Below are 25,495 nucleotides of genomic sequence, written 5' to 3' on the forward strand. Positions count from 1 at the left end.
CTTGTTTTCCCGCGCCGCGGGATAACGCCGTCGTAATAACGACGACGGGACAAGCGGAACATGCAGGAGAGGGACGTTACCGCAGCAAGCGGAAAGAAGCGGCGTCCGGTGCAGCGCCGTAGACGAGAAGAAAAAAAAAGAGGATCCTCTTGTCCCTGACGGTAACTCGGCAACAGGTCGAGGACGATACAAATGACCGTGGGAGTACGTTCGCGCCGTCGACGACGTATTCGAGGCGCCGCGATCTATTTCCGTTTGTCCGCTTCTCGCGTCCTTCTAGACTCGCTCGTTCGCTCGCTCACCCACACCGATGTCCGCTGCGACACGTTTGCAAGAAAGGCGAGAGCCGGTCGCGTCTCGCACAATGTCGCCCGCGGGTTATATCGGCGATCATCGACGAGAAAAGTCGGGATTCAAAGAGACGGGACGCCGAGTTCGCGACTGAGCACCAGGCGGAATCTCAAGGCGATGACTGCTAACGCGAACATTTAACCCTTTCGCCGCGGAAGCGTATCGTGTGTATGTATGTAGCATACTGTGACCGCAAAAGCCTCTTGCTTGCAAATGCCGCACATATGTAATTGTGCAGAATTCATTTATCGTTGTTATCGTCCCATTCGCACGCCTGAGTCCTCGACCGCAACATCATCGACGTTACACGGAAAAAGGAAGTTCAGATTACTCAAATTTCCGATGTGAAATATGAACGAAATTTTGGTTGGAGTTACCAGGATTCTGCCTAAGTTAACAAGATTTCTACAGGTTAATTTGTACAGAATTCTCTGGTGACTTCAATCGGGATTTTCACTGGAAATTTGGGTACACACACACACACATACACACAAAGTTTTATAGTGAAAATTACTATATATTTTCTGTTATGATATATAATTTACGTTCGGTAAGTTTAGATTCAACCTGACCTAATATAAATGTAGGTTTGACGTGTTTTTCGCGTGTTGCGATAAACAAGAGAAAATCGTGAGACTCCTGGGACACCTCGCGAACGTGTCGATTAGCAAAGTTGCAAATTACGTTCTTCTGCTCGAGAGCTCCATCAACTGCGCACACTTCGACGAGCAGATTACCCTTCTACCTACACGACGATCCTCCGCCGTACGATTCAAAGGCGAATTTTGATCCGGGAAGGGCGATATCCGCGCCCTTCCGGATTCGACGTTCATCGTCGTCGTTTCGCCGACCCTCCGACGCCTCTTCCGGCGTCGCGACGCCAGCCATTAAATCCCCATAGAAACCTCTCCGGCGCCCCCCCTGACGACTTTTGGGGGTGTCCGAGGTGAACGACCTCCACTTTAATCCCCGCGCATTCTGCATCGTCGTAGATTCCGCAGAATTCATCTTGCCTTCATATCCTTCCTTCTCCCTTCTACCCATCGTGAAAGCATAATTTTCAGCTTAGACGTCGACTCGAGACGCTCCGCGGGGATCGTCTGCTCATATCTGCGATTCGTATAGGTTTGGTCGTGTCAGGGAAGCACCCTTTTTTCACGGCGAACACACGGCAGGCGGGGAAAGGAAGGGTTCCTCATCGATTCGCCGGTTTTGGAGCGCTAGAAAATTCGCGAACACCACGTATACGCGCGTAAGCACGTATACACGCACGCACGAATAACGGCTTTCGTTTGTACACCTTGATCCTTTCTGCGCTCGCTGCCAAGTGGCACACCTATATTTACCGCGCGCACGTGCAGGCACGCGAAAGATCAAACATCGGAGCGATGTCTGGAATTTTTATAACTTCTTCGTTAATCTCGACTTCGGGGGCGAAATCTACCGTTGTTGGTCGCAAATTGCGTTGTTTGCAATTCGCCAATTCGTAACGTAATCACCACACGAACTGGCCAGACCGCCGTGCCGATCGCGGATTTCAGTCGCAGCGTTCGCGCACGCGAGTTTCCGCTGCTTTGCAGATTCTTCGACTTCCTCGCCGCGAGACAAAGTCCAGTTTTAAAAGAGAATTCACACCTGAAGAAAATAGAAAGGCAGGAACTCGAACTAGCTCCTGTCTTTCTGCTTTTCCGCCAGAGTATAAATTTTCCCTAAAACAGAACGAAGCTAGACAACACTGTACTTATTCACACTTGACAGAAAAGCAGAAAGACAGAGCTCGGGCTAGTAGAAAAGCAAGACTTATCGGTTACCTCCTGATCTCTGTTTTAGGGAGGGTTCATACCTTGGCGGAAGAGCAAAGAGACAGAAGCCGATCAGAACTCGTTTTGGTGGTCAAGTGGACAGTTTCCGCTTTCCCACCAGCGCGAGTTCTACTTTTCCGCTGTCCAAGTATGAATTCTGATTAAGCATCCAACGCCGTCGGTGCGACTTACGCGGTGGGCTGCGGACGTGCGTTTAAGTTATTACGTTAACATATTTAATTACATATCGGGGTAGCCGGGACCGACGCGACATAGCGCGGCGCGGTGCAAACGTTTGTGCAGGTATTATCGCCTATCGATCGCGCGCGAGCACCTATTAAATTATTTCTCTCGTTTCCCATTATCTACGTACCTCTGACGTCCCGTTTAAAATTCCGAATGGCTGTCGTAACTCGTGCGGCGCGGGGGACAGAAATGCGATTCACCACCACGAATGTGCTTAACGTTGGATCAATGCGCGAGCGTAATTATATCGCCGAGAGGAGAAGCTGAATAACTGCACATGAAAAGCAAGTTATCGCAAAATTGTCGGGACTGCTCCCGAACGCCGGGAGATCCACCGGCTATATTTTTCAGCCTCGCGAAATAGAATTGGCTCATTCGAGCCGTGATATGCGAAGTCGCCTGCGTCAAGGCGCGAATTTATAAACTTTCGGAGCTGTTCCCATCCGCTTGGGATTGCTTAAATTCCGACAATTTCGAGATAGCGTAACCCCGCGTGCCACTTGTGCGGGAAAGAGATCGACCGCGTTTGAGCGGCCGCGAATATTACGAAAATATCAAACGGAGAGGGAAACTTCAAATATACGCGGAGGATATTCCGATCACGGAATCGAGAGGAACTGGAAATGCAAAGAAACATAATTCATGACACGTTATATTAAATGTGTGCTTATCTCGCCAGTATTAATATTCATTACAAAAATAACGTCGCGCTCACCTACGGCTCATCCACGCGGTTTCTTTTCTTTCCGTTCATTTAAAGTCTCCTCTCTTTCAACGCTCTCGGTATAACTCGGGTATTTCTATACCCAGCTACCCACACTCGCGGATATTATCCGGGCAACTAGATAGTAAATAGACCAGCGCATTCGTCCGTTACTCGTTACTGTTAAAAATCGATAACCTGGAAATGTCAAGTTATTTCGTATATTAATTAAATTTACTTTAGTTGCAAATTGCTCATATGCATAAAAGCTAAGAATTTCAGCTTATTGGTAGCACCAACAAAATTGTAACGTCGGAATGTCACAGCGTAACACAACACGTCTGTTCAATTCGGCGAGAGACTGACTATGCAGAAAAAAATACTGTTCGACTAGTCTGTCTCGTCACTTTCGAAAAAGCAAAGAAATCACTATCGGTCGTCGAACGAACGCGGTGTCGCGTTTAAGCAAAAAGTAAAATCTCTCTACGAGGAGTATCTTCGCTTCTCTCGGTCCGAATATAGTTGCGAAGCCCTCAAGTTGATCCTTTGAAACACAGGACCTTCAAAATTCAGATTCTAATAAAATATTCATGTTACGTGTCTAGAATGACAAGCCACAGGCTGATGGTTTCGTTGCGAGATTACTATGCCTGAAACTATGATTTAGTCCTAACAGGTGATTTCACGATGAAACTCCAAAGGGTTAATATATTCAAGTAATAAGAAAGAAAGATACGAGTACCGCGGATATTCACACTAAAAATAATAATCTTGCAGTCATAGGAGAAATTATTTAAATAGAAGAAGTTAGTTGAGATGAATAAATGACCAGCAAATACTGCGCGATATCGATGTAATTTCACTTAAATCAATATGTATTTCTAACCGGATTATTTGTGAAATTTATCAAGAAAGTCTTTTTGTGATCAGATCCGTCAATCCGGATTAAAGCCAGCCACGCTTATAAAAATTGATTGTGGTAGGCGACGAAGACGACCAGCGACGATACACAAGCGAATGTATAATCCTCACACCCACCTCAATTTGCTCGCAGATATTGCTAGAATGCTGCTGCTGTAAATTCTACTCGTACGGCGTAATAGCTTTAACATTTACTGGGCCTAGTTACACAATTCCTCGACCACGCGCGATATTTCTGCATATTCGTGCATCATGGCTGCTGAATATTCTGAGGAAACAACAATGTTGGAAACAACAGTTAGGATACACGGATATGCAAAAACAATGCGGCCGAGTTCTTGCGTAACTAGACCCAGTAAATGCTATTACGTCGGATGGTGTACAGACAATTTTCTAGTGGATACAAAAAACAGCGATATATTTTGATTATGACATTTAGAACTGGCCGTAGATAACCTCGCAAAAATAATCCAACCGGCAACATTTTTTTATTTTTTGTTAACAATGAGTAGTCTACACGTCTGTCTACTCAAAAAAGCTTTAAATCTAAAATTAATTAAAAGGCAGTTTTAATCTTCTACTAGCTGCGTCATTTTTACTAATTGTGCCTTTTTACCCATTTTTTACGAGATTAAGTTTGTCGATGAATACAATTAAAGAGAAGAAAATTGACCATACTTGACTTTTTGAACGATTGTGAAGTTTTTATTTTAGTGTTATTTATATTTTCTAAATCATGTATTATTTTCATTTTTCTCGAAATATACTCCATGTGGATTGAATTATTTTTGCATAACTACAGTCAATTCTACCCGGACCAGCGAAACGTGTTTTGGGTAAAATCTAAGAGGCCCGGCTAGTCGAAATTGACAGCACCGATCTCTTTCACGGGAGCGCTCATTGATCGAAACGATATTCACTTGCTCTTCCACGTTGGATTCGCTCGAGTCGCTGACAACGCCATTCTCATCCATCCGCATTCCCGTGCGAGCGGAGGCCGAGAAACAGGAAACGCGATTACGATTTCGCAAAGGAGACACGAGGAGGAGAAATCTGCGCGCTCGGGAAGCCGATCTTTGCGATTCAGTCCGGACACGCGTCACACCTGGTTATCGAGACGAGAACGTCGCAGAGTCATCCCGCTCGCGTCGACACGCAGCTCGACGACGAAATCGCGCAAATCGCCGGCATCCCGGATGCGTCGTCACGCATTCCGTCGTCAATCCGCGGTCACGCCGTCGATTGTGTCCACGGTCAGTCAGTACAATAATCGCCGGCACTGGGAAACGTCCGCGCGCGTGCGAACTCGAGCTCTGTCGAGTGCGTGTCGTCTCGTCTTCTTTTCTTTCGCATCCCACGCGGAACGTTGCGTCGTGTCGCGGAAGCTCCGCGGATCCTGATTCCCGGCTCGCGGAGCAGAAAGAATGCACGGAGGTTGCCCAGGAAGTATGTCTGTCCCTTTGAGCTACGTTCGCGCAGCTACCGCAGATCTCTCGAGAAGCCTCCCCGTGCGAGCTATGCACACATATTATTCGTATAATTTCGTACGCGCCGCGAACGCGAAGTAGGATGAACCGATCGTCGACACAAGATGAACGATCCGACAGGGCGGCGGACGGGAGTGCACCTTTGTTGCGCACCGTGGAAAAGGGAACATCGACAAACGGAAATCGTAGGAAAGCGGTCGGTCGAAACGTCGGTAGTCCCGTTGATTATTTTTGCGGTCAACTTCCGGGATACTTTCTATTAGTCTGCTGCCAATACAACTTGGATGTATCTATATATGAGCTGTCTGACGCAAAGTGTTCCATACCTCGTGCAGAGGAGACCGGGGCTGGAGTAAGTTGGCAAAGTCGATTATTTACTGTTCTTTAACAGATGTCAGAATCAGGCAAGCAGGAATTTCATCTCTGACATGTTTAACAATCTTGCTTAATGCAACTTGTTAGGAAATACTAGAAATAACCGGTTTTATCAACTTACCCGAACTTAGCCAACTAGCTCTTGTCTCCCCTACGTTAGGGATCAGACCCTGAACACGAAATTCCTCTACCATACCACGGGAGTCTGGAATCAAAAAGGAAATTTATGACTTTCCTTTGCATAAATAAAGTAAAAGAATTGCGGAATACACACGATGCTCGGAAATTGGAATTTTTTATCCTTATAAAACTGCGTATAAAAGCCGATACATTATAAATTAATTAATTAATTGTGTTAAACAGGAAAATGAATATTTTGTCAGACGCTTTATATTTTACTATCACATATCCCGTGGCATGATTTTAATAATCACGTATAATTTTAATAATTAATAATTTTAATAATTAATTTTTTGAACTAAAAGCAAAATTTGCAGCGACAGTTTTTGTAACAACCATTGTAATACCGACTATTGCGACTTTTAAAATTTTTTGCGACACTTAAATATAATTCGTCTTTTAATTTGTAATCACTGAAGAGGGTCTGCGAAATTAGACCGAAACGCGTTTGATAATTAATAAATTTCGTCTCATTGTGAGATTGGGTCACTATTTTTTAATAGTTTTAACAGCACTATTCAACCTGTGCTCGAACTCTTATTGACCTTTATGTTAAATATTGAATTAACTTTTTATTAATTAATTAATTTTAATAATTTATATTCACATATAAAAGTGCGGCATTTCGTAAAACATGGTTTCATTGATCTCTGTATTTATAAAATAAGGCGTAAAGAGCGGACGAAATAACGACAAGAATAAATAAGTACTCTCGAGTACCCCTATTTGCCATTACTCCGACGTGTGAAATTACCCGCGACTCGTCGACGGCATTCGGCATGTAAAATGAGCTTCAGCACGCTTTTACCTTTATCGCTCGTGCATCTCCCGATCGGACCGACAGGTTCCAGACGGATGGGTCGATATCCGTTCGCGCCAATAAATAAGAATTTTCCAGCCACGACCCAGAGAGAAACCCCTCCGCGACGTGACGAATGCTCCCTTTTATAGGACGGCTCGAGCACGCGGCGTACTCGTAAAGTACCACGTGCTTCCGCCTCCACGGCGAATCTATCTGCGCGTTTGTCCGATAAGCACAAAACTCCGCTGCATCGATTCTCGCGCGGATATGTACATACGCGGCCCGATCGCGGCGGGAGAATGGAATTTCAGCCCGCATGATGTCTCTATCACGCACGGGAGCCGCACGCGCTATCGGTCCGTACATTCTGCAGATTGAATACCGTCTATTATGCGCAAAGTGCAAGAGGAGTTTCCTGCTGCGCCCATATGGCATCGCATTCGCGCCGGCACCGCTCGCGCGAGTCGTTCGCATTCCCGACGTCAGTTTCAGCGTGAACGCATGTTTGAGCGTGAACGATCGTCGCGCGAATCGGCCGATTCGTTCCCCGCGTCGCATTCTGTCCGGCATGTCCGCGAAATTCACCGGCGTGTTCTCGATGTATTATTCCACGATCGATCGCGTTCCCACCGGATTCCGGCCGGCGAATGACAGAGTCGAGATCCTTGGCTGCGTTCAGAAAAGGGCTCAGAGTTGCTACGAATTGCAAGCGCAAAGGAAAGGAAGAACGACGAGAAATGAGCGCGAAGAGTCGCGACGGAAAGGATTCGATTAACGTATCGCGGAGTCAGGTCCCCGAACGCAATCCTGGGCCTTACGTAACCGGTGGCCTGGTTTCGGAGGTGAAGTTAATTGTACGCGATAAATTGTCCTTTCCTCCGCCGTGTCGGACTCCTCGGTCTGTTCTCGAACGCGGCGGTCTACCGCCACTCCCAACCCGGTGGGGGATCACGCGTTTCCGTTCTATCTCTCGTTCTCTCTCTCTCTCTCTCTCTCTCTCTCTCTCTCTCTCTCTCTCTCTCTATGTGTGTGTACGTATGTGCGCATGTCATCTCGCGTCATTCCCATGTCCGCTGTGACATCCGGTTGCGACTCGTTTTGCATTAACGAAGGGCCCGTGGCCCGTGAGATGCGCTTGTCGAAGTTTCGGTCTACATCGCGAGGTACCGTACCTCGAAATATGATTTCGGGAGCGTACGACGTGTCGCAATGCAAGTCACACGTTGCGAATAAAAATACTCACGACAGCGAGAGAAAAGGATCAGCGAGTAAAAGTTTCAGCTTTAGAACTCCTTTCTTGGGCGACCAGCGTTCCATTTATAGCTACTCTCTTGAATAAGGATCTTTTCCAGTTACATCTGTCTGCGGCGAGAATAGTTCCAGTACTAGTCTGAGATCTTTAGGAAACAAATAGACTCGTTTAATCAAAAATGCTCATGGCTTTTACTAGCTTTTAGAGTCAGTCAATTAGCTGAATTTTTCTTTCCTTCGTTTTGACGCAAAATGACTGTCGCAAGGATGAAATGAAACCGTTTCAGGATCGGTGACTTCCGATACAATCTCAGTCGTGCTTTCTCATGCGAAGTTCAGCGCATTCGATTCACGCTGAGATCATAAAGTCTTAACGGAGCGTACGCGTCGTTAGCTCGTAACTGACTAGCTCGTTGTTCGCCGCACGAAGGAACGTACCAACGATCTATGAAGGATCTCTACTCGATACCCACATTCTGTTTTCCCACATATTTCTATCATTATCGTTCTCATTCGAGCGCAGCGAGCACACCTCCACCTCACCGGTTCCACCGAATGCTCCTATGATCTCACCGTGTACATACAAGGTCCAATTAGCGTACATCTCGCGTGAAATTCTGATATCCTTGAGAATAATTGCTGTGCGCTAATGGTAAGTCATGTAAAATATACACATAGGCATAAATATAGGCGCGTGTATATGTGCGCGCACACAAAATGACACACATCTGAGTTTACTGGAAAAACCGAATTTCCCCAGGTGAAACCGGTGATGATGCACCAGCGCCTTTATTAAGCCCAAAACATAAAGTCAAGATACTCGGTAACATATCGTTTTCCCATATTCTGTACGCACCTATGGTCCGTGACTACGTCATATAGAGAGCTTAATGTCCACGTTCAAGTAAACTTCAAGTCCTGGTCGTGATATTCTCAAAATGCGAAATGGTATAAAGCACTACTGAATCGCCACACTTGGCTCCTCCAAATCTGAAAGCGAATCCAGCGACACGATCGTTTTATTTTCAACGCGAAAAAAAGCAGTATGGTTCGCCCAAGTCTGGTTGTGCCATCATTTGTTAATAGTAAAATACGGGATGCGGACAACCAATTGTGTTGCAAACACAGAATAATCGCTGAGTCACAGTGACGATATCTGGTTGCCCCAACCAGAGTATCCGTGGTAAATGCCACCCCGATCGATTTCTAGTTGCCACAACCAGATCACGTGCAACTGCATTGATGCAGTTAATGTGTGGCAATGTAACAGAGTCGTATCAACCATATCATATATTATACCATTACACAAAAATAACCAAGCTGATGCAACTATGTCGCTCACAACCATCAAGTATTTCTGGTCATGTGGCACCGTATCGTCTGTGAACCTTTCACAAAAGACCTCTGCTTCATATCGCGCAGAGCTATAAACGCAGAGAGATCAATTCTATGATTACGCCTGTCTTTTTCGTTTATTAAGCGAGCATCCTATTAATTCCTTCGCAGCGTCCGGCTCGGGCTCCGTGATAGGAAGGGATCCGCTTCCGCCGAGGGCAGTCAGCACATCTCATCTGCCTCAAAGAACGCTGACTCAACCGCCGACGGTGGTGTCCACTCTTCCGTTACCGAGGAGCATCACCGCCGGCCATCGGCAGCAGCCGCTTCCGCTCCATCACTCGACTCCTCAGCACCAGTCTTTGAGACAGCTGGAGGACGAGCCCGCCACCTCGCAGATGCTGAGGGCTGCCAGCAACGGCGACATCGGCAGAGGCCCCGGTGGCATGTAAGTAGACGATCCTCCCCGCTCCTCGCCGCTGTTTGCACAACGCCCGGTCTAAGTCCTGGCGCATTGTAATTAAACCGCCGTCCGCATCGCGCGTCGTGTAATCGAGAAACTTATTAGCAAACTCGTGCCCCGCAAGTCCGACAAGTTCAATCCTGGCGAGTTACTCCGCTGTTTAGCCACTCCGCCACGGTGACGAGTGAAAATTCCCCCGAGTACTGATATACTGACACTGATATACTGTGTTATACCGATAATCCGTCATAGAGCTTCGAAATACCTCCGACACGTGTGGCTTTTCATTATTACGCGCCGTTGCAACGGTTTCCAGCCAAGCGATCGCGTTTAGGACGAATCGTCCTTATATGATTATCCTGTTATATGATTCTCCTGTAACTTAAGGCCTGAGCAAAAAGATTGTCGCAATCGTTTACGACAGTGTCGTAGACGTAAGTCGGTATCGGGAGTCAACGCACAAGGATTGGCGTAGACGTATGATGCATCAATTGTATCGTCTGATCGTATTTCGTGCAGCATATGTCTACGCCAATCCTTGTGCGTTGACTTCCGACACCGATTTACGTCTACGATACTGTCGGAAACGATTGCGACAATCTTTGTGCTCTTACATTGCGAGCCGACGGATAACCTTTCCTTGCAGCAGTTTATTCACTTGTTTTCGTATCATAAATGGTATCATAGTGACAAGTCTGCAGAAGTCAAAAACAGATCCTGATGTGACTTTGCAGGCCTCGCGCAGTGAGAGCATAAAACTCCGTTCTGTGTGTAGTTTGTTACCAGAGTCATATGTTTGACGCAATGATCTCTCTCTCTTTCTCTCTTGAGAGACCAGTGTTATGTGCGATAATAAAAATTTTGTTTTTATATCCTATATCTGCTTTATACAATTACGTAAAAAAACATACGAAATGGTCCGGAGTGGAGTCTCTCAAATAAACCCTGGTAGCGGGCGTGTTAATCAACAAATCATACAACTGGATATCATGTGTGAGTTTTCAGGTAGTTAAATATTGGCTAACCTCCTTTGCTGTTTGTTAGCCGACCTACTATTTGTTCATTTATTCTATTGGAATCATTTTGTTAATAAAAATTACTTTCAATAGTACGTCATTTAAATTTTTCACTTGGATTTTTCACGATGGAGAATATCGTTACGAAATGTTGAAATACCCAAAAATTCACCCGACTGCTCTTTAAGTCAGGCTTTCTTTTGGAATACTTTTGCAATTTTAATGCGACTCAGGAAAAAATATTAACGTTTCGCGACTCTCCCTTCCCACGCTGTTTCTCTCGCTATAAATACATGAAAGGGACGCATGGCTGACTTGTGCCTTGTTCCGAATCTATGTTCCTTCTTATTTTACACTAACGTAGATTCAAAGAATTACAGTGCGAAGTAACAGATGTCAGGCGCACTGTTATTATTATCCATTCATTAGACACGTTCAGCGGCGAAGACGCCATGCGTCCAGAAATAGAGCTCTATGTCCAGCTTAGCCACAAAGAATTGAACTTGTCCAAACACTCGATCGATCACATCAGGCAGACTCGACCACCGTGTTCGAGTCCTTCTGATACGTCGAACAATGACGAAAATCGTCCGACCGACACGATGAAACGAAACGCAGAGATGCTTGGTTAATCGCCGTAGAAGGCCACGAGAGAACTCGCCTGCGACGTGATGCGATTAGCTATCGCCGCCATTTAGTCCGCGAGCAGCTCGTTAACCCGCGCCGAGTTCATTCGTTTGTACATTCGTTTGGTCGTCACGCTGCTTAATTATTAAGCCGCGCGCTGTCACTTGCGCAAATAATGCTCTTGACAGAGCCGCTCGTTGCACCAAGGCGCACTGGGATTGTGTAGTATCGCAATTGCGCTAATTAGACCGAATTCTCGCGCCGCGATGTCATAATCGACGTGAGAGCCGCTCTCAAGTTCGCCGGGCTCTATTATTAGCCAGCGACGTGAGCTAAACTGCATCACCTTGGTAACATAATTACCTCGCGTGTGTGTTCGCGCGGTTTGCCTTCACGCTACATCTCATTTCCATTGTCGTCGGGCCGAATCTAATTTCCCCGTCTAATTTCTTTCGAGCGAATTTCCGCGCCGTCCAGGTATTCTTGCTTCGCCTCGCGCCTTTCAAACGCGGTCCTTTCTATTATTGGCCTCGCACAATAACGAGACGTTATCGCGCGCGAGCCATGCATCAGAAATAGACGTCGCGAAATATGCCGGTGAATTATCGATACCCACTTAACGCGCGCGAGATAACGTTAAATTAGTAGCGGCGTCGCTTGGGAAAACCCCCGTATTCTGATAGAGAAACTTGAGTGGAGTGGAACAGAGTGAATTTTCCGTAGCTCTTGAAATTTCGTGATAACACAAGTGAGCACTTGTCGGATTCTAGATGTAAATAATAAAAATGTCAAAGGAGGGAAAAACACGCGAACAGCAGTAACGATTATTTGGATAAATGAAGCAAATGCATAAACTAATGTAAATCATGACAGTGTAGTGGTGTTAAATCTACAAATACGGGATACACTGAGAAACAGCGGTTATCAGAACAAAAGCATGTTTGATGATCATCAGGGAAACAGGTCGAGCAGTTATCGTTGCGAATCGTTTCTCATCGTTTGTCATTTTAACAAATACACATTGCTCGAGATACAAATCACATTTGTTCTCGTCTATCTAGGCTACTCCGTTACAGAAGTCTTGCTTAGAGTAGCAAGTTGAAAGCAACAAATCATTTCTTCCCACTGAGGAGTCATTTGCTGTCCTATATCAAACCATTTGTTGCAGGTGCACTCGGAAAACATGAAATCTGGAATGCAACCTGCGGAGCCAGGAGGAGGGACATTTCCCTTATCACACGCGCCATTCCCCTTCGATCATTCAGTTGGGCGACAATAAAAGGAAAACTCGAACTATATTGATGTTTTTTCTTCTGTGTTTACAAAGACCGCGGCACTCATGGCACGAAATCAAATATGTCCTTTGATCTCCCGATTTGCAAGTACAAAAGAAAAAAAACATCAATATGGTTCGAGCTTTCCTTTCGTTGATGCCAAACCGAATGGTCATGACTGAAGGAAAATAGCGCGTAGAAGGGGAAACGTTCCCTCGCAAGTTGCACTCCAGACTTCAGATTCTGCAAGTAAATTGGTATTTTGTTAAATTAGGAAAATACTTTTTCTCTCAGTGTATAAGCATAGCTACAAAAGTGAGTGGATTAAAGTATAAACGAAGGTTTTCTAAATTTCCTCTAAGAGAGGTGATGATAGTCGTAAAAACAAAAGGTCCCGCAGTTGAATACTGATATCGCGATATGTCTGAATTATCCCTATTTATGCAGATGAGGTTCGCAGCTGCGACGGTTGCTCACTTCCCAGATTCAGGAAGTAAAAAGAGAGAGAGAGAGAGAGAGAGAGAGAGAGAGAGAGAGAGAGAGAGAGAGAGAGATAAACATAAACTGAGAGCCATATTCGGCTCTCTAATGACGTTATTGTATCGTCGTAGCTTCCCGTGAAATCTTTGGGGAAGCAACTCGATCCTCAGCCTTACCCAAAAGGAATCGAGTTCCCACATTTTTCTCCCTAAGAGTTTTACGACGTCATTTGAGACATGGCCGGGGACCGATGACGCATTCTACGAATCAACCCGACTGACCTGTTCTCGTCTAATTTCAGGGTTACTGGCAACGAAATGAAAGACCTGAGGTTAGCATCGCCGGGCGGTCATTCCACTCAGCGATTGATCAGCCCGGTCGGACATTTGCGGGTCGCCTCGTTAAACGACCATCGTGTCTCCAGTCCCAGCGACAGCGAGATACGCGTGCACAGTCCAAGTAAGTTTTCCACCTTAACGGGATGTCGGAGTGCTTTCAGCAGTGTGTAGATAGAAGTGATCAGTGTACCTCCCATACACATAGTGGTGTAATAGTTCGCAGACACTGGAGGTTTCAGTGATGTTTTGTTTGACTTCGTGCTAATGTGTGTGTACACATACATTAGATTCATGTTAATATGTGTGCACATCCACTGACGCCGCTGCGCAGTATCCGCGAACTGCTACGCACACACGGTTAAACTGCTCTTTTTTACCCTACATCTAGGGAAATTCATGCGCGCAATTTTCCTTGACACACGGTGCTTTCTCTAAGCTTCCAAACATATTTCTGAAAATTGAACGTAACTTCTACGAACACTACGCTATGCATTTTCTCTGCTTTTTTTTTTTGCTAATTTTACTTTTACATACGGAAAAAACAATTCTGTGCAACCGAATTTTCAGTGATTGCTCAGTGATCGGACGAAAACTCGGCTGTAGGAACAGAAAAATTCCTTTATGAGGCTTCTGTATAGTCAATTGTTCTCAGTTGCCTCAACCGAGTTCTAATATCGTTGAATCTTCAGACGAATATTTACGGTCGCGACAACAGAAATATTAGTTTTCATAACAAAGATATTGGTTCTGATCATCTAATTTTCAGTTGGTTTCTATTTGGTTGCACCAACTGAAATTTTTTTTGCGTGCAGAGTACAGATTGTCTTAGGAAACTTAGGTTAACTGCTAACTTCTTTTTCATAAAAATATTGTAACGGCGCACTTTCTTCGAATGTGCACTTTAAAAGAGTTTCCGAATCGGTGCAGTCAAAACGATGGAGAAGAAATGCGAGGACTTTTACGGGCGTCTGGCGGCACTTTCACCTCCCCGTAACGCCCGTCGTCGATCGTATATGGACTTTTGTGTCTGCGATTAGCTTAGTTCGCTCTGATACTTCCGCGATTTCAAGAGATGCTTGAGAGGGAACGCAGCTGAGAGAAAGAGAGAGAGAAGGGGGCGATTAATCGCCCGCGGCGACTTTCCCGGCGGGGAATCCGGCTTTATGAAAGAACCTGAAGTTTTGCCGCGGAGCGAAGTTAGTTAAGACGCAATTAATATATTGTCGACCGTAATACAAGTTAGGATCACTTTCGCGACGGCGAGTTTGGCGTTGGAGAAAAGGAACTGCGACGGACGTCATTAACGGCGTTTCCGAGCCGACTTTTCTCTCCTCGTTCTACGTAAAACGCTGGCGAACGCTTAATTAATGCCGATAAAGGTGCACGGACGTGAATACTCGTTCTCGAAATCGTTACTCAACATACGAGACGCGTAAAGATTTAATGGTTTCTCCAACTGCGCCAATTGATCGTCGAGCACTAATTGAATGGAGGTCTCCTTGTGTGATTATTCTTCTCTTTTTCCCTCCTTCTTACACTCTATATTGGAGAGAATCGCGGATGGAATGTGGGACGTAAAAAACAAATTTGCTTATCTTTAGCCGAGCACGAGGTGAAGCGCCCCTCTTTTAATGTCCAAAGTTCAGCCGACGCTCGTCCGGGATATTCGGTTCGCGCGCGAACTTAAGAGTGATGAACAATGCTCGGCTCGGGCGGTGACGGACGAGCGATTAATATCCGCGAGATTAAGCGGCGATTTAACATCTACCCGGGAATCGCGAGATTGCCGAACCGCCGTGAAAAGGACATAAATTTAGGTCGAGAATTTCAGCGCGCCGGCGAGCCCGGGTTAATTATCCGAGGATCCACGCGGCGTTCCGCCGAAGCTCGCGCGCGTATGTGTGTGTGTGTGTGTGTGTGTGTGCCGTTCGTCTAATGCACAACGTGGAATAATGGAAATCCCATGTGCACTCGCAGGTGCCCCGCCTAACTCCGCGAAGATACAGACACACACACATACACACACGTGGACGCGCGCGTAATCGATATCAGGCCTCGGGAAGATCAGCTTCGGAAAACGTACATCCGGACTGCACGATGTCATTGCGTAGCGAGCGAAAAGTAGGAAAAGGAAATTCACAATCGTGAAATAATTCTTCTTCCTTTTTTTCGAGTCTTCTTAAGTTCTTGTTTCCCGAGTTTCCTTCTCTCCGCCGAAACACGACGAGTCTGTGCGAAGTTAGTCCCTCATCTTTGAAATTTCGAGAAAAGGATTAGAGGATGTAAAACGCACAGCGCTGGCGAACGTTTTAATTAATGCCGATCAGAGTGCGTGGATGTGAATACTCGTTCTCGAAATTATTACTCAACATACGAAACGCGTAAAGATTTAATGGTTTCTCCAGCTACGCCAATTGATCGTCGAGTACTAATTGATCGTGGAGGTCTTCTTGTGTGATTATTCTTCCCTTCTTCCCTCTTCCTTACATCCTATATATTGGAGAGAATCCAACCCCTGAAGAGTTCTATAGTTCCCAATTGGTTTTAGAAATAGTTTTGGCAATACGGTAGATGTGTAGTATAAAGTTCTGCAAATTATTCTTATGAATCGAAACGAAAAAGTTCCAGTTTCTAATAAGGGAACGATCACTGTCCGGAAAGCTATTGAATGCTACAGAATGCTGCGGAAGAAATGCACTTTGCTGGCACTTTATATCCTACATTCGACGGTACAACGTCCCCATTGGCCGAATTTTCTCACGCGTTGACAGTTGACTGATCGCGCCACGTCCTCGTATCTATCATTTCTCGATCCTTTGTCCGCGCGCTCGACGAACAACGCTCGCAAGTCCTGCAGCCCTGTAAGTTTCGAATACCACAATTTCTTTCCCTTTTTCCTCTTGTCGGATACGATTTTCGAGTGTCGCGATTCTTGCTTCTTCGTTTTTGCGCCGGAGGTAAGGTACGACACGGAGAGTGCCGAGAGGAAATTGTGAGAATATATAGTGACTTTATCTCGGGTGCACAGATGTGGAGGATAGCTCTCGGCAAATACTGTCTTCCGAAAGAATGGAGAAAAATCGCTCGCAACCTAAATGCCACGGTCCACCAAGAATTTTCTTCGTATCCCGCGCGCAATCTGATTCTATCTATATGGATACAATAGCCGCGCAATTTTCCGCGTTAGACGGAAGTCCGTGCCTCTCTGCGACGTTTTACGACGCGTCTAACGGCCGCAGCTGCGGAACATTTTTGCGGGCCTCTGAATATCTTATCCAGCGCAGATCCGACCGCTGTATGTTCAGTAACAGCGCGCGAATAAAAATGCTAACTGTTTCGAAACTGAGTTCGAATTCGTTTCGGAAGTTCGTTTCAAACTTCCTTTCCGGCCAACGTTAACCCAGCTATTTGATTGACGAAGCGCTTAACGTAATCAAATGGTAGAAACGCACGCTCTTTAAGGGGATGCTGGAGTCGATGACGAACAATGTCGATAATGCAGAGACGATCGTCACTAACATAATCACGCTATTCTTTTCTTGTATATTTCTTGTATATTTCTTGTATATACAGAGATGTCACTGTATATTTTTTGTATATTTCTTGTGTATTTCTTGTATATACAGAACTTACATGAATGTGTGTTACTTTGTTTTATCATATTCAACGGAAAACCTAGCCATATATGTGTAGAAATTTTGCTGCAAATTTTTTCGATATTTTTAAGCTTCCAAATACAGATGCGAAAGTAAAGCAATATTTTTCAAAATTTTTCTGTTTGGAACATCCACACTTTCGATACATACAAGCTGCGAAACTTTTGGATTAGGCAAATATCACGCTAACTGATAGCTTGAGATTTTATATTAAAAATTTTTTGTTCGTTTTCGATACATATCGAGCAATATTTCTATTGATTTTTGCACGTAAAAGCATTTCATTGCGTAAAAGCATTTATAATTTTGTGTAACCAATACGACGTGTAGAAAAATGTCAGTATTCTGTCGATAAAGTTTTTAGCTTCAGCATCCCCTTAAATGTTTCATGCAAAAATTTCAATTTTAGATATTTTTTGAAGAATCAATGGCTGAAAAGTGGTAGCGACAATTCGTGCCATAAATACAGTATTGTAACGAAAGCTAAGCGACTATCTCGACGCGTCAAAGCGTAAATACAAATGGCCGTCATCAACATGATTAAGGAGAAAGTCGATCTACCGACTCGTTGTTATAATTTTTTGCAGTCTTCCTATCTCACCTGAGTTCGCAAAGTCCAACAAAGCATAGAATGGGAGAGAGACAGAGAGAGAGACAGAGAGAGAGAGAGAGAGAGAGAGAGAGAGAGAAACGGACAAACAGGGATATTCTCAGAAATATCAACGATTCCAATAGTTCCGGTCGTATATCCTTTTGCTCGTTATGACATGCTCGGAAATGCACGACTTCCTTTTGCAGTAGTCGTTTCCTCCCGCGCGGCTGTCTCTCTTTCTCTCTCGTAAAAGAAGGAGAGAAATGTATATCTCGCAGGATATACATTAGGAAAAATTCGTTTGTACAAAAACACATTTACTGTTTGATAATCATTAAGGGAACAGACGTAACAAATTATTTCTCATCATTTGTTATTTTAGCAAACATACACCGCTTGAGAGAACACAAATTGCACTTGTTCTCGTCTAATTAGGTTACGTTAGTTATATCTCCATTGCAGAAATGTTGCTTGGAACAGCGAAATAAAAGTAACAAATCATTTGTTCCCAATGACTGCGGGGTCATTTGCTATCCCGTGTCAACAGACCACTTGTTGCGGATACCAGTATTGGTTAAATTAACAAAAGCTTTCCTCTCAGTCCGCGTACAGTAACTCGTATCCCTTTTTGCTTGCAGGCGAGAGAAAAATGATCAGCCCGATAGGCAGGGAGGTCGACCGCGGCGGAGGTACGACGGCATGTCAGAGACAAGGCCAGCAGCAGCAGCAGCAACGGGCGCGGGATTGCAGCGAACTGCTGCATAAAAGGGTGAGCGAGCGACGACGAGTCGCCTTAACGTCGCGCGCGAAAGAGCGCCCGCCGATTCGATTGGCATGGCAGAGCATGATGGATGGAGAGAGGAAATTCGCGCGTCCACCCGCGCGGCATCGATCGTGCAACCGTCGCGCGCGAGAATTAACCGCGTCGCGGTGATCGTTCGCCGCGAACTGCGAATTTACGACCGGAGACGCAAGCGAGAGAGAGAAAGAGAGAAACAGTGCGCATCCCGTGAAAAGTGTCGTCCGTGTGAAAAGCGTCGTTCCAAAGCAACGTCGTCGTTGATGATGTACACGCAACGTCATGGATGTCCAAACATTCCCTAAATTTCAGGATTTTTTCCCTAGAGTTACAGGATTTCCGGTTTTATGCATATACAAATAAGATTGAAATCGTTATAATTAACGTCATTATAACCTTATCATTATAATCAGAGTTTATTAGATTTGGTTTCCGGGTTTGAGCCGCGTGGATTCATCTTTGTTTGATTCCGACGTTTCGCGAACATTTCAGTCCGCTTCATCAGGGAGGAACGACCCGATGAATCAGAGTTGCTTATACGATTTTTCATCTCAGGTAAGGCTGAAAATCGTATAACCCTCAATTTAGATCTAAATGTTAGGACATCTCGCAACCGTACATTCAACGGCGACGGGCTTTTTCATAACGGACCTAGATAAATTATGAGTAGCATTGAGCAAAAATCCCGGTTACCCGAACAAAGGCTCGTTTGTCGTTTGATGATCGTTGGGGAAACAGCGGTACCGTTGCAAGTCACCTCTCATCATTTGACGTCTTTGCAAACATACACATTGACTGAGATACAAATCACCCTTGTTCTCGTATATTTAGGTCAGGTCTCCGTTGCAGAAGTATTACTGGAGCAGTAAATTGAAAGCAACCAAACTATTCATGCCCACTATGGGGTCACTTGCTGTGCTCCCACATCAATAAACTATTTGTTGCCATAATTGTTTCTCTCAGTACGTGTTTCCGGAGATATTCCTGACTGCACGACGCGAATTCAAATGATTGAGACGGAGAAAGCTCGAGGAGAAGCTCCGAATCGTGATAACGCAACAGCCGCGGGTCAAGTTGACGTACCAAGATCGAATCCGGTCCGAGCGGCGAATTTTTTCGCGAAGGTTGCACGATCGACGTCCCGTCCTTACGCTGCTTTATCTAATTGTCCCCTTGTCCCTATCACGCAAACACGCTGTCTTATTGACGGGGAGTAAGTAGCTTGCATCACCACCGTAGCATGTAAATTCCATTAGCTCAATTAATTCAAACGTCGCTCCGTGAGGAGAAGATAGAGAGAGAAAGAGAGAGAGAGAGAGACTGTAGCACCTTTGCACACTATACACAACTCATATCGCGATTCAATGTGTACGAAATTGATCATGTTTGCACCACATGTGACGTATATCGCACGCAATAAACGTGAAACACACCATTCTCATTGGACGTTTCCGAGGTTCTCAAAGCGGAGAACGGTTGGCTGAGCTTCTACGTACGTCGATAAAATCGCGTTAGCGCGTCCCGCGAAACAGATCGTAGTCATTATTACACTATTAGATAGAGTGGGTCACGATTGTAGGATAAATAGCAGCTAAATACGGCCGGAGAAACGAGCGAAAGCCAGGACCCGACAGCGAGCGATCGACAACTCCATCGTTTACTCGTGCTCTCGTGGCTGCAACGAAATAGCGGCGAATCCAACAATAGAGCTATACTATTAGACTTCACGCGCGTCCACCTTTGACTGCCCGATCATTCCTTCAGTATGCAACGAGCACAACGCTACGTAAAATTCTAAACGCGGCTCGAGCGGTTTACAAGTTTGCGCTACAAACAATCCTGTTAGACGGCATTCTTCAAGTACGATTTCACCAGCTCTCCCGCGACTATCGTCGTTGTCGTCGTCGTTGTCGCGGTCGAGTTGGGTCGAAAGGAAGTTTTTCGTGCGAGAATTCGAACGGACGCCTCCTAACGTGGCTTTATCTCGAGCGCGTGGTACACGAAGGGAGGAGGGGGGGCAAGAAAGTAACGACCCGAGTGTCGTCGTCCTGGCGCCATTACATACAATGGGCAGCAAGGCGGGGGAGCGAGAAAGCAAGGCAGGAGCAAGACGGGGGCGGAGTGAGAGCGGGAGAAAGACGGAGAAAGAGAGATGAAAGGCGAAGGGGAGCGTGACTGAGACGACGGGGGAAAAGAGAACTGAGAAACGCCAGGGTCCAGGGTCGATCCTGCATACGGTCAGCACCGGTCAGCAAGGGCACCGTGCCAAGGAACTGCAGACAAGCCTTAAAGCTTCGTGCACAACCAACGTTGGCGCGAGACGCACGGCGCGAGACACTCGGCCCCGCAAATTCGTCTTCGAGTTTCGCACGATAACCTAGCCGTGACACAATCCGGTTGGTCTCACGAACGCAACATGTCGCAAAGTTTCCAAAATACGGAAACACCGTTCCATGACGTGACAGCGAGTTCCACGTGGACGTTGCGGCATATGGCTGAAACGAGCAGCCGCATCCCAAGTTCCAACCCTGCCTGACAGCCAATTTTTACTAACGACTCACGGACTTAGAGGAGGTCAATCGAGTCAATTCGCGGCTCTTAAGTACTTTCCACCGCATTGCTGATCGCCTATCAAATCGTTGCAAGTAGCAAGAGACTCCTCGCAAGACTTCGTTGGAGAAACCGAGCTCAACCGCGCTCGTCGCAAGTCTAACCGTAACCCATCGTTCCCGACTGGGGTAAACCGACACCTCGCCATCGGCTGAGGAACGTGCCGACCGCGGAATGTCCCCGCGAGACGTGTCCGTTAACGCACGTTGATCACCGTCATCGTGCGGATTCGTGTGATCGTCTCAACGCGTCTCGACGCCTCGTATCGATAGGCGAGCACACCCGCGGCGTGAATCGCGTGGACAGGGGCGTCACGAAAGGCCGAGGATGAAGTGAAGAGGAGAAGTGAAGGTGCTTCGGAACTTTTGTCGGCGAGCATACCCGCGTGTGGTCGCGAGGGCCGACTGGTGGGCCCCTCGGGGGCAAAAGGTACAAAACGCTCGGCACCGGCCGAGCCAGGCAAGGCGGCCAACGATGCACACCATGTAGCCGGTCGGTCGGTCGGTTGGTCGGTCGGTCGGCCGAACGAGCGAGGGAGCAAGCGAGCAAGCCGATCGGGCATCACGCCAGTCTGCTCAAGTCCTTCTCTGGTACTCCCGCGTCGTTTAGCGCGCGCCATCGCGGCCCAGCCGTAGGTGCATTAGTGCGACTTCCATGAGCGTGGCTTTCTCTAACTCTCTGGACTTCTGGACTTCGCAAGCTGGACGGTTTCGGAAGCAACATCCCTCTCAGTTTGGCGGATTCACGCATCCGAACGAACAGGTACGAGCGAGCATCATGAGCGGGAAGACCGCCGCGGCGCGGGGCGGGACTCCGCGCGGGGATGCAGTTTAAGTAGCTCTGATCGAGAGAGATGTAGTCGCCTGGAATGTTGAGTGTAAGATCGGAAACCCGAAAAGTGAGTCACCAGGAGGTTTTGTACGCAGGGCACGTAAAAGCGCTAAATGCGGACGCCTGGGAATACTAAATACGGCTTTCTTTTGTTGAATCAAGGATACCAAGCTTTCTTTTGTGTGCGCTGTTAGGTTACTGCCAAACGAAATTTGCCTCGCGTCGCCCTCACACAAAGGGCTGAACAAGGGGAATACTATATTTACAGCTCTTAATCCTACAATTACGAGTGTATTCAGCAATTACGCGCGGAAATACGGTCGAGAAAATCGAGTGCCGGTGCCGCCAAGATGGTGGCGAGACGCCGACGTCGCGTAACATCGTGCGTTGCAATTAAGAGCCCGGCTGGACACTTCTGTTTCGCGTGAGGCGAGTTTTGGCACAGATATGTGACCTTTCTTTCGGTCCGGCGTGCTTTCGTAGGGCTTCATATGAGACAAAGAACCCAGGATTCGCTGAGTGATTGTTTCTCGCGCGACGAGGGAACGCGCCTCTCGATCTAGCAGCAATTTCTTGCAAGGAACGGTACACAGCACCAAGATACACTGGCGATCGACGGGAATTTTAGTGGAGCGCGAAGATCGAACGAGCGAGCGAGCTACCTTTTGGGACTTGTTCGTTGAAATAAGGAAGACGCGCACCGAGACGCATCCACGATCGACTCCTTCGGACTTTGTACATCGCTCGTCGGACAAGATCCACGGCGAGATCTTTCTTCGCACGTGTGTGCGCGCTCGTGCGCGTCAGTGTGTCTCGACGAGAATTTTTACGCGGCCTCATCCTTCTCCGCGTAAGAGTGGCGGGGGACTCCTGCATTAGAAAATTGGAAAGCAATAGAAAACTGCAGGTTGGCCGCGTTCTCTAGGTTCTCCGTGACCTTTAGGAATTCCTACGACGGCGCAACGGTAAGAGCGCGAGTCAATTTCCTCGATGCTTCCCGAGCTACCTCAGACCGCGACGCGTACGTGCAAGTAAATACGATACCGCCTTCTGGAGTACTCACGCCCGGGGAAGCCAAAAACACGGAAGTCTCGGGGCAATGAGAGTAACGTCAAATGCAGGTGTATTCGCGGTATAACTTACAGAGAGAGCGCGACTCTCGTCCACAGAGGGGCGTTATTTTCGCGCGACTTGAAATAAACACACGACGGTCTTATCGATCAGCGACAAGACCCTGGGGGTAGAAATAACGCGGCTTGGCGTGAGCGCTGGTGAATCTGCCCAACGAGTTTGTTTTATTTGCGAACTGATAGCGCCTCATCGCACTGAGCTGGCCGGCTCATTCCTCTCACACGCGCACGCAAGTCGCAAACGAATCGTTCCAACCGGCGATTGTTGCTCTCGACGATGCTCGTGTGCGCGGCCTCGCTTTACGCCGCATTGTTTCCCGTCGTATTACGCGAATTCAAGCGCCTCCCGCGCGCCCCTCACCTCTCAAGCTGCCGCAAATTCGACCGCGAGGGCCACTAAAACGTGGCGGTCTCGGCAACATGAGCGGCCTGACGAATGCAAAATGCTAGAGAGAGGAAGACAGAGAGCGATGGGAGGAAAAGAGATGGACTGAGAAAGAGAGAGAGAGAGGGAGAGAGAGGCGAGGAGAAGGGGGAGGGGAGGAGAGAAAGAGCCGGTAATCCTCGTGCCCGCGCACACTCCGGTCTCTATCGCCGAGAAATTCCGGCGCGCAGTTTAAAAAGTTTGTATGCAGTCGCGGTCGACTGATGTAAAGCCGCAATAGCTGAAATTTCAATACGGTCAAACGAAGCACCTAATTCAGATACGAATGCGGTTCGCCGCGTTTCTCCATTTCTCGCATTTATGCGGAATTTGTTCCGGACCGGTTCGTCCGTTTTATCAATCCTCGAGCTATCCCCGCGCATGTTCTGTGAACGGCGGAACCGATGCGAACGTCGATGTGTGTGCATGTATCCTGAACGCTCGTAATTCAATTCTACTGCTCGATGGCCCTGCGGGCTGTTACGATTTGGTAGATACTGCTCCGCGAGTTGTTATAACAACTGCCGTTTGTGCAGCGGGAGCGCCGGCAAAAATCGCCCCAGCACATTTTGTGCGTTCTCCCATTGCATATTCTGAAAGATCTCACGCCGAATCGGACGATTCGATCGCGCAATCGCGTGGATATCTTACGGGAACTATGCCAATAAGCCGTGTATGCGGCTTCAACGATACACAGCCGCAGTCGAAATGCTGCAGCGACGTTGATGCGAAGCGCGGCTTTAGACATCGCTGACGATAACAGGATGTGTTTCTCCTCTCCCATGCCAATCAAATCTACACATTCACACATATATACACACACACACACACACATATACACATGCACGCGCTCTGTATGTGACGCGAGTAATTGTGACACGGCGGAATTAAGCGCGCCTAGTCATTTCTCCGAGTGAGACTCTCTCCTATAAAGAGATCCTATATAGATCTCCGTATGGAAAGCTAAACGAATCCAAAGAGAATGCCGCGAAGTAACTTCCGATGAGATATTCGAAAAATTGGCAATCGCGCGCGCAAGAGAAAGAGAGAGAGAGAGAGAGAGAGAGGAAGACAGAAGCTGATGTATCTCTTCTCTCCTTAACGTTACGTTCCCGCCGGAGGTTTCGGGTTTAACTCCACAGATAGTAGCCACTCGTGTAGCCCCGTCACTTTCCGTTAGGCGAGAGATCGTCATGAGGTTCTCCGAGCGTCCTCGCGGCGTTAGACGTCGTAGTGACCGCTAGCTCGATTACCACTCCGGTGATTGTTTGTGCGTGTGTGCCTAACAGACGATTGCATGCCTCGACAGAGTAACATCGGCTCCCAGAGAGCGGATGCCGGCGGCAGGGTGACGCAAGCTGGCGCTTCCGGGCTGGTGCGCGTGTCCGCCGGCGAGCTCCTCGGCAGGACCCACGAGGAATTGGTGCTGCTGCTGATCCAGCTGCGACGGCAGAACGCGACGGTCCTCAAGGCGATGGAGACGTGCCACATGGAGATCGAGGCGCAGGTCCGAAGAGAGAGAGAGAGAGAGAGAGAAAGGGAGAGAGAGAAAGAGAGAGAGAGAGAGAGAACTTGTAGGCGCGACCTCGTGACATTCCCGCAGTAATTAGACGGAAATCCACGGATGATGACGTTGGTGGAGGCCCACTAGACTCGCGGATCTAGGGATAGTCTGGACAATGAGGATGCGTTGGTTTTCCGAATTCGAGGAGCGCTGCTTTTGAAATCGGTTGTTTCGTTCGAGAGTGAGAGGGAGAGAGAGAAAGAGAGAGAGAGAGAGAGAGAGAGAGAGAGAGAGAGAG

The 25,495-nt window shown here is 47.1% G+C and overlaps 1 protein-coding gene across 9 annotated transcripts in view; it reads left to right on the top strand.

The window, feature by feature from the left end:
- Positions 1–25,495, top strand: part of LOC116853981 — a 191,757-nt gene that overhangs the window by 153,618 nt on the left and 12,644 nt on the right. For 8 of the 9 annotated variants that reach the window (XR_004380058.1, XM_032835401.1, XM_032835402.1 and 5 more), the window contains 4 exons: positions 9,625–9,901; positions 13,615–13,772; positions 18,538–18,668; positions 25,003–25,200. Coding sequence is in view for 8 of the 9 variants with exons in the window: in XM_032835401.1 (XP_032691292.1) it covers positions 9,625–9,901; positions 13,615–13,772; positions 18,538–18,668; positions 25,003–25,200 (764 nt within the window). In the remaining variant the exon portion in view is untranslated. The remainder of the gene's footprint in view (positions 1–9,624; positions 9,902–13,614; positions 13,773–18,537; positions 18,669–25,002; positions 25,201–25,495) is intronic. The other variant, XM_032835398.1, reaches the window with a different exon arrangement.

This window comes from Odontomachus brunneus, unplaced genomic scaffold, assembly GCF_010583005.1.
Source record: "Odontomachus brunneus isolate Ranch 3 - 2012 unplaced genomic scaffold, Obru_v1 Obru_scaffold_007, whole genome shotgun sequence".
In the NCBI taxonomy this organism is placed as follows: Eukaryota; Metazoa; Arthropoda; class Insecta; order Hymenoptera; family Formicidae; genus Odontomachus; species Odontomachus brunneus.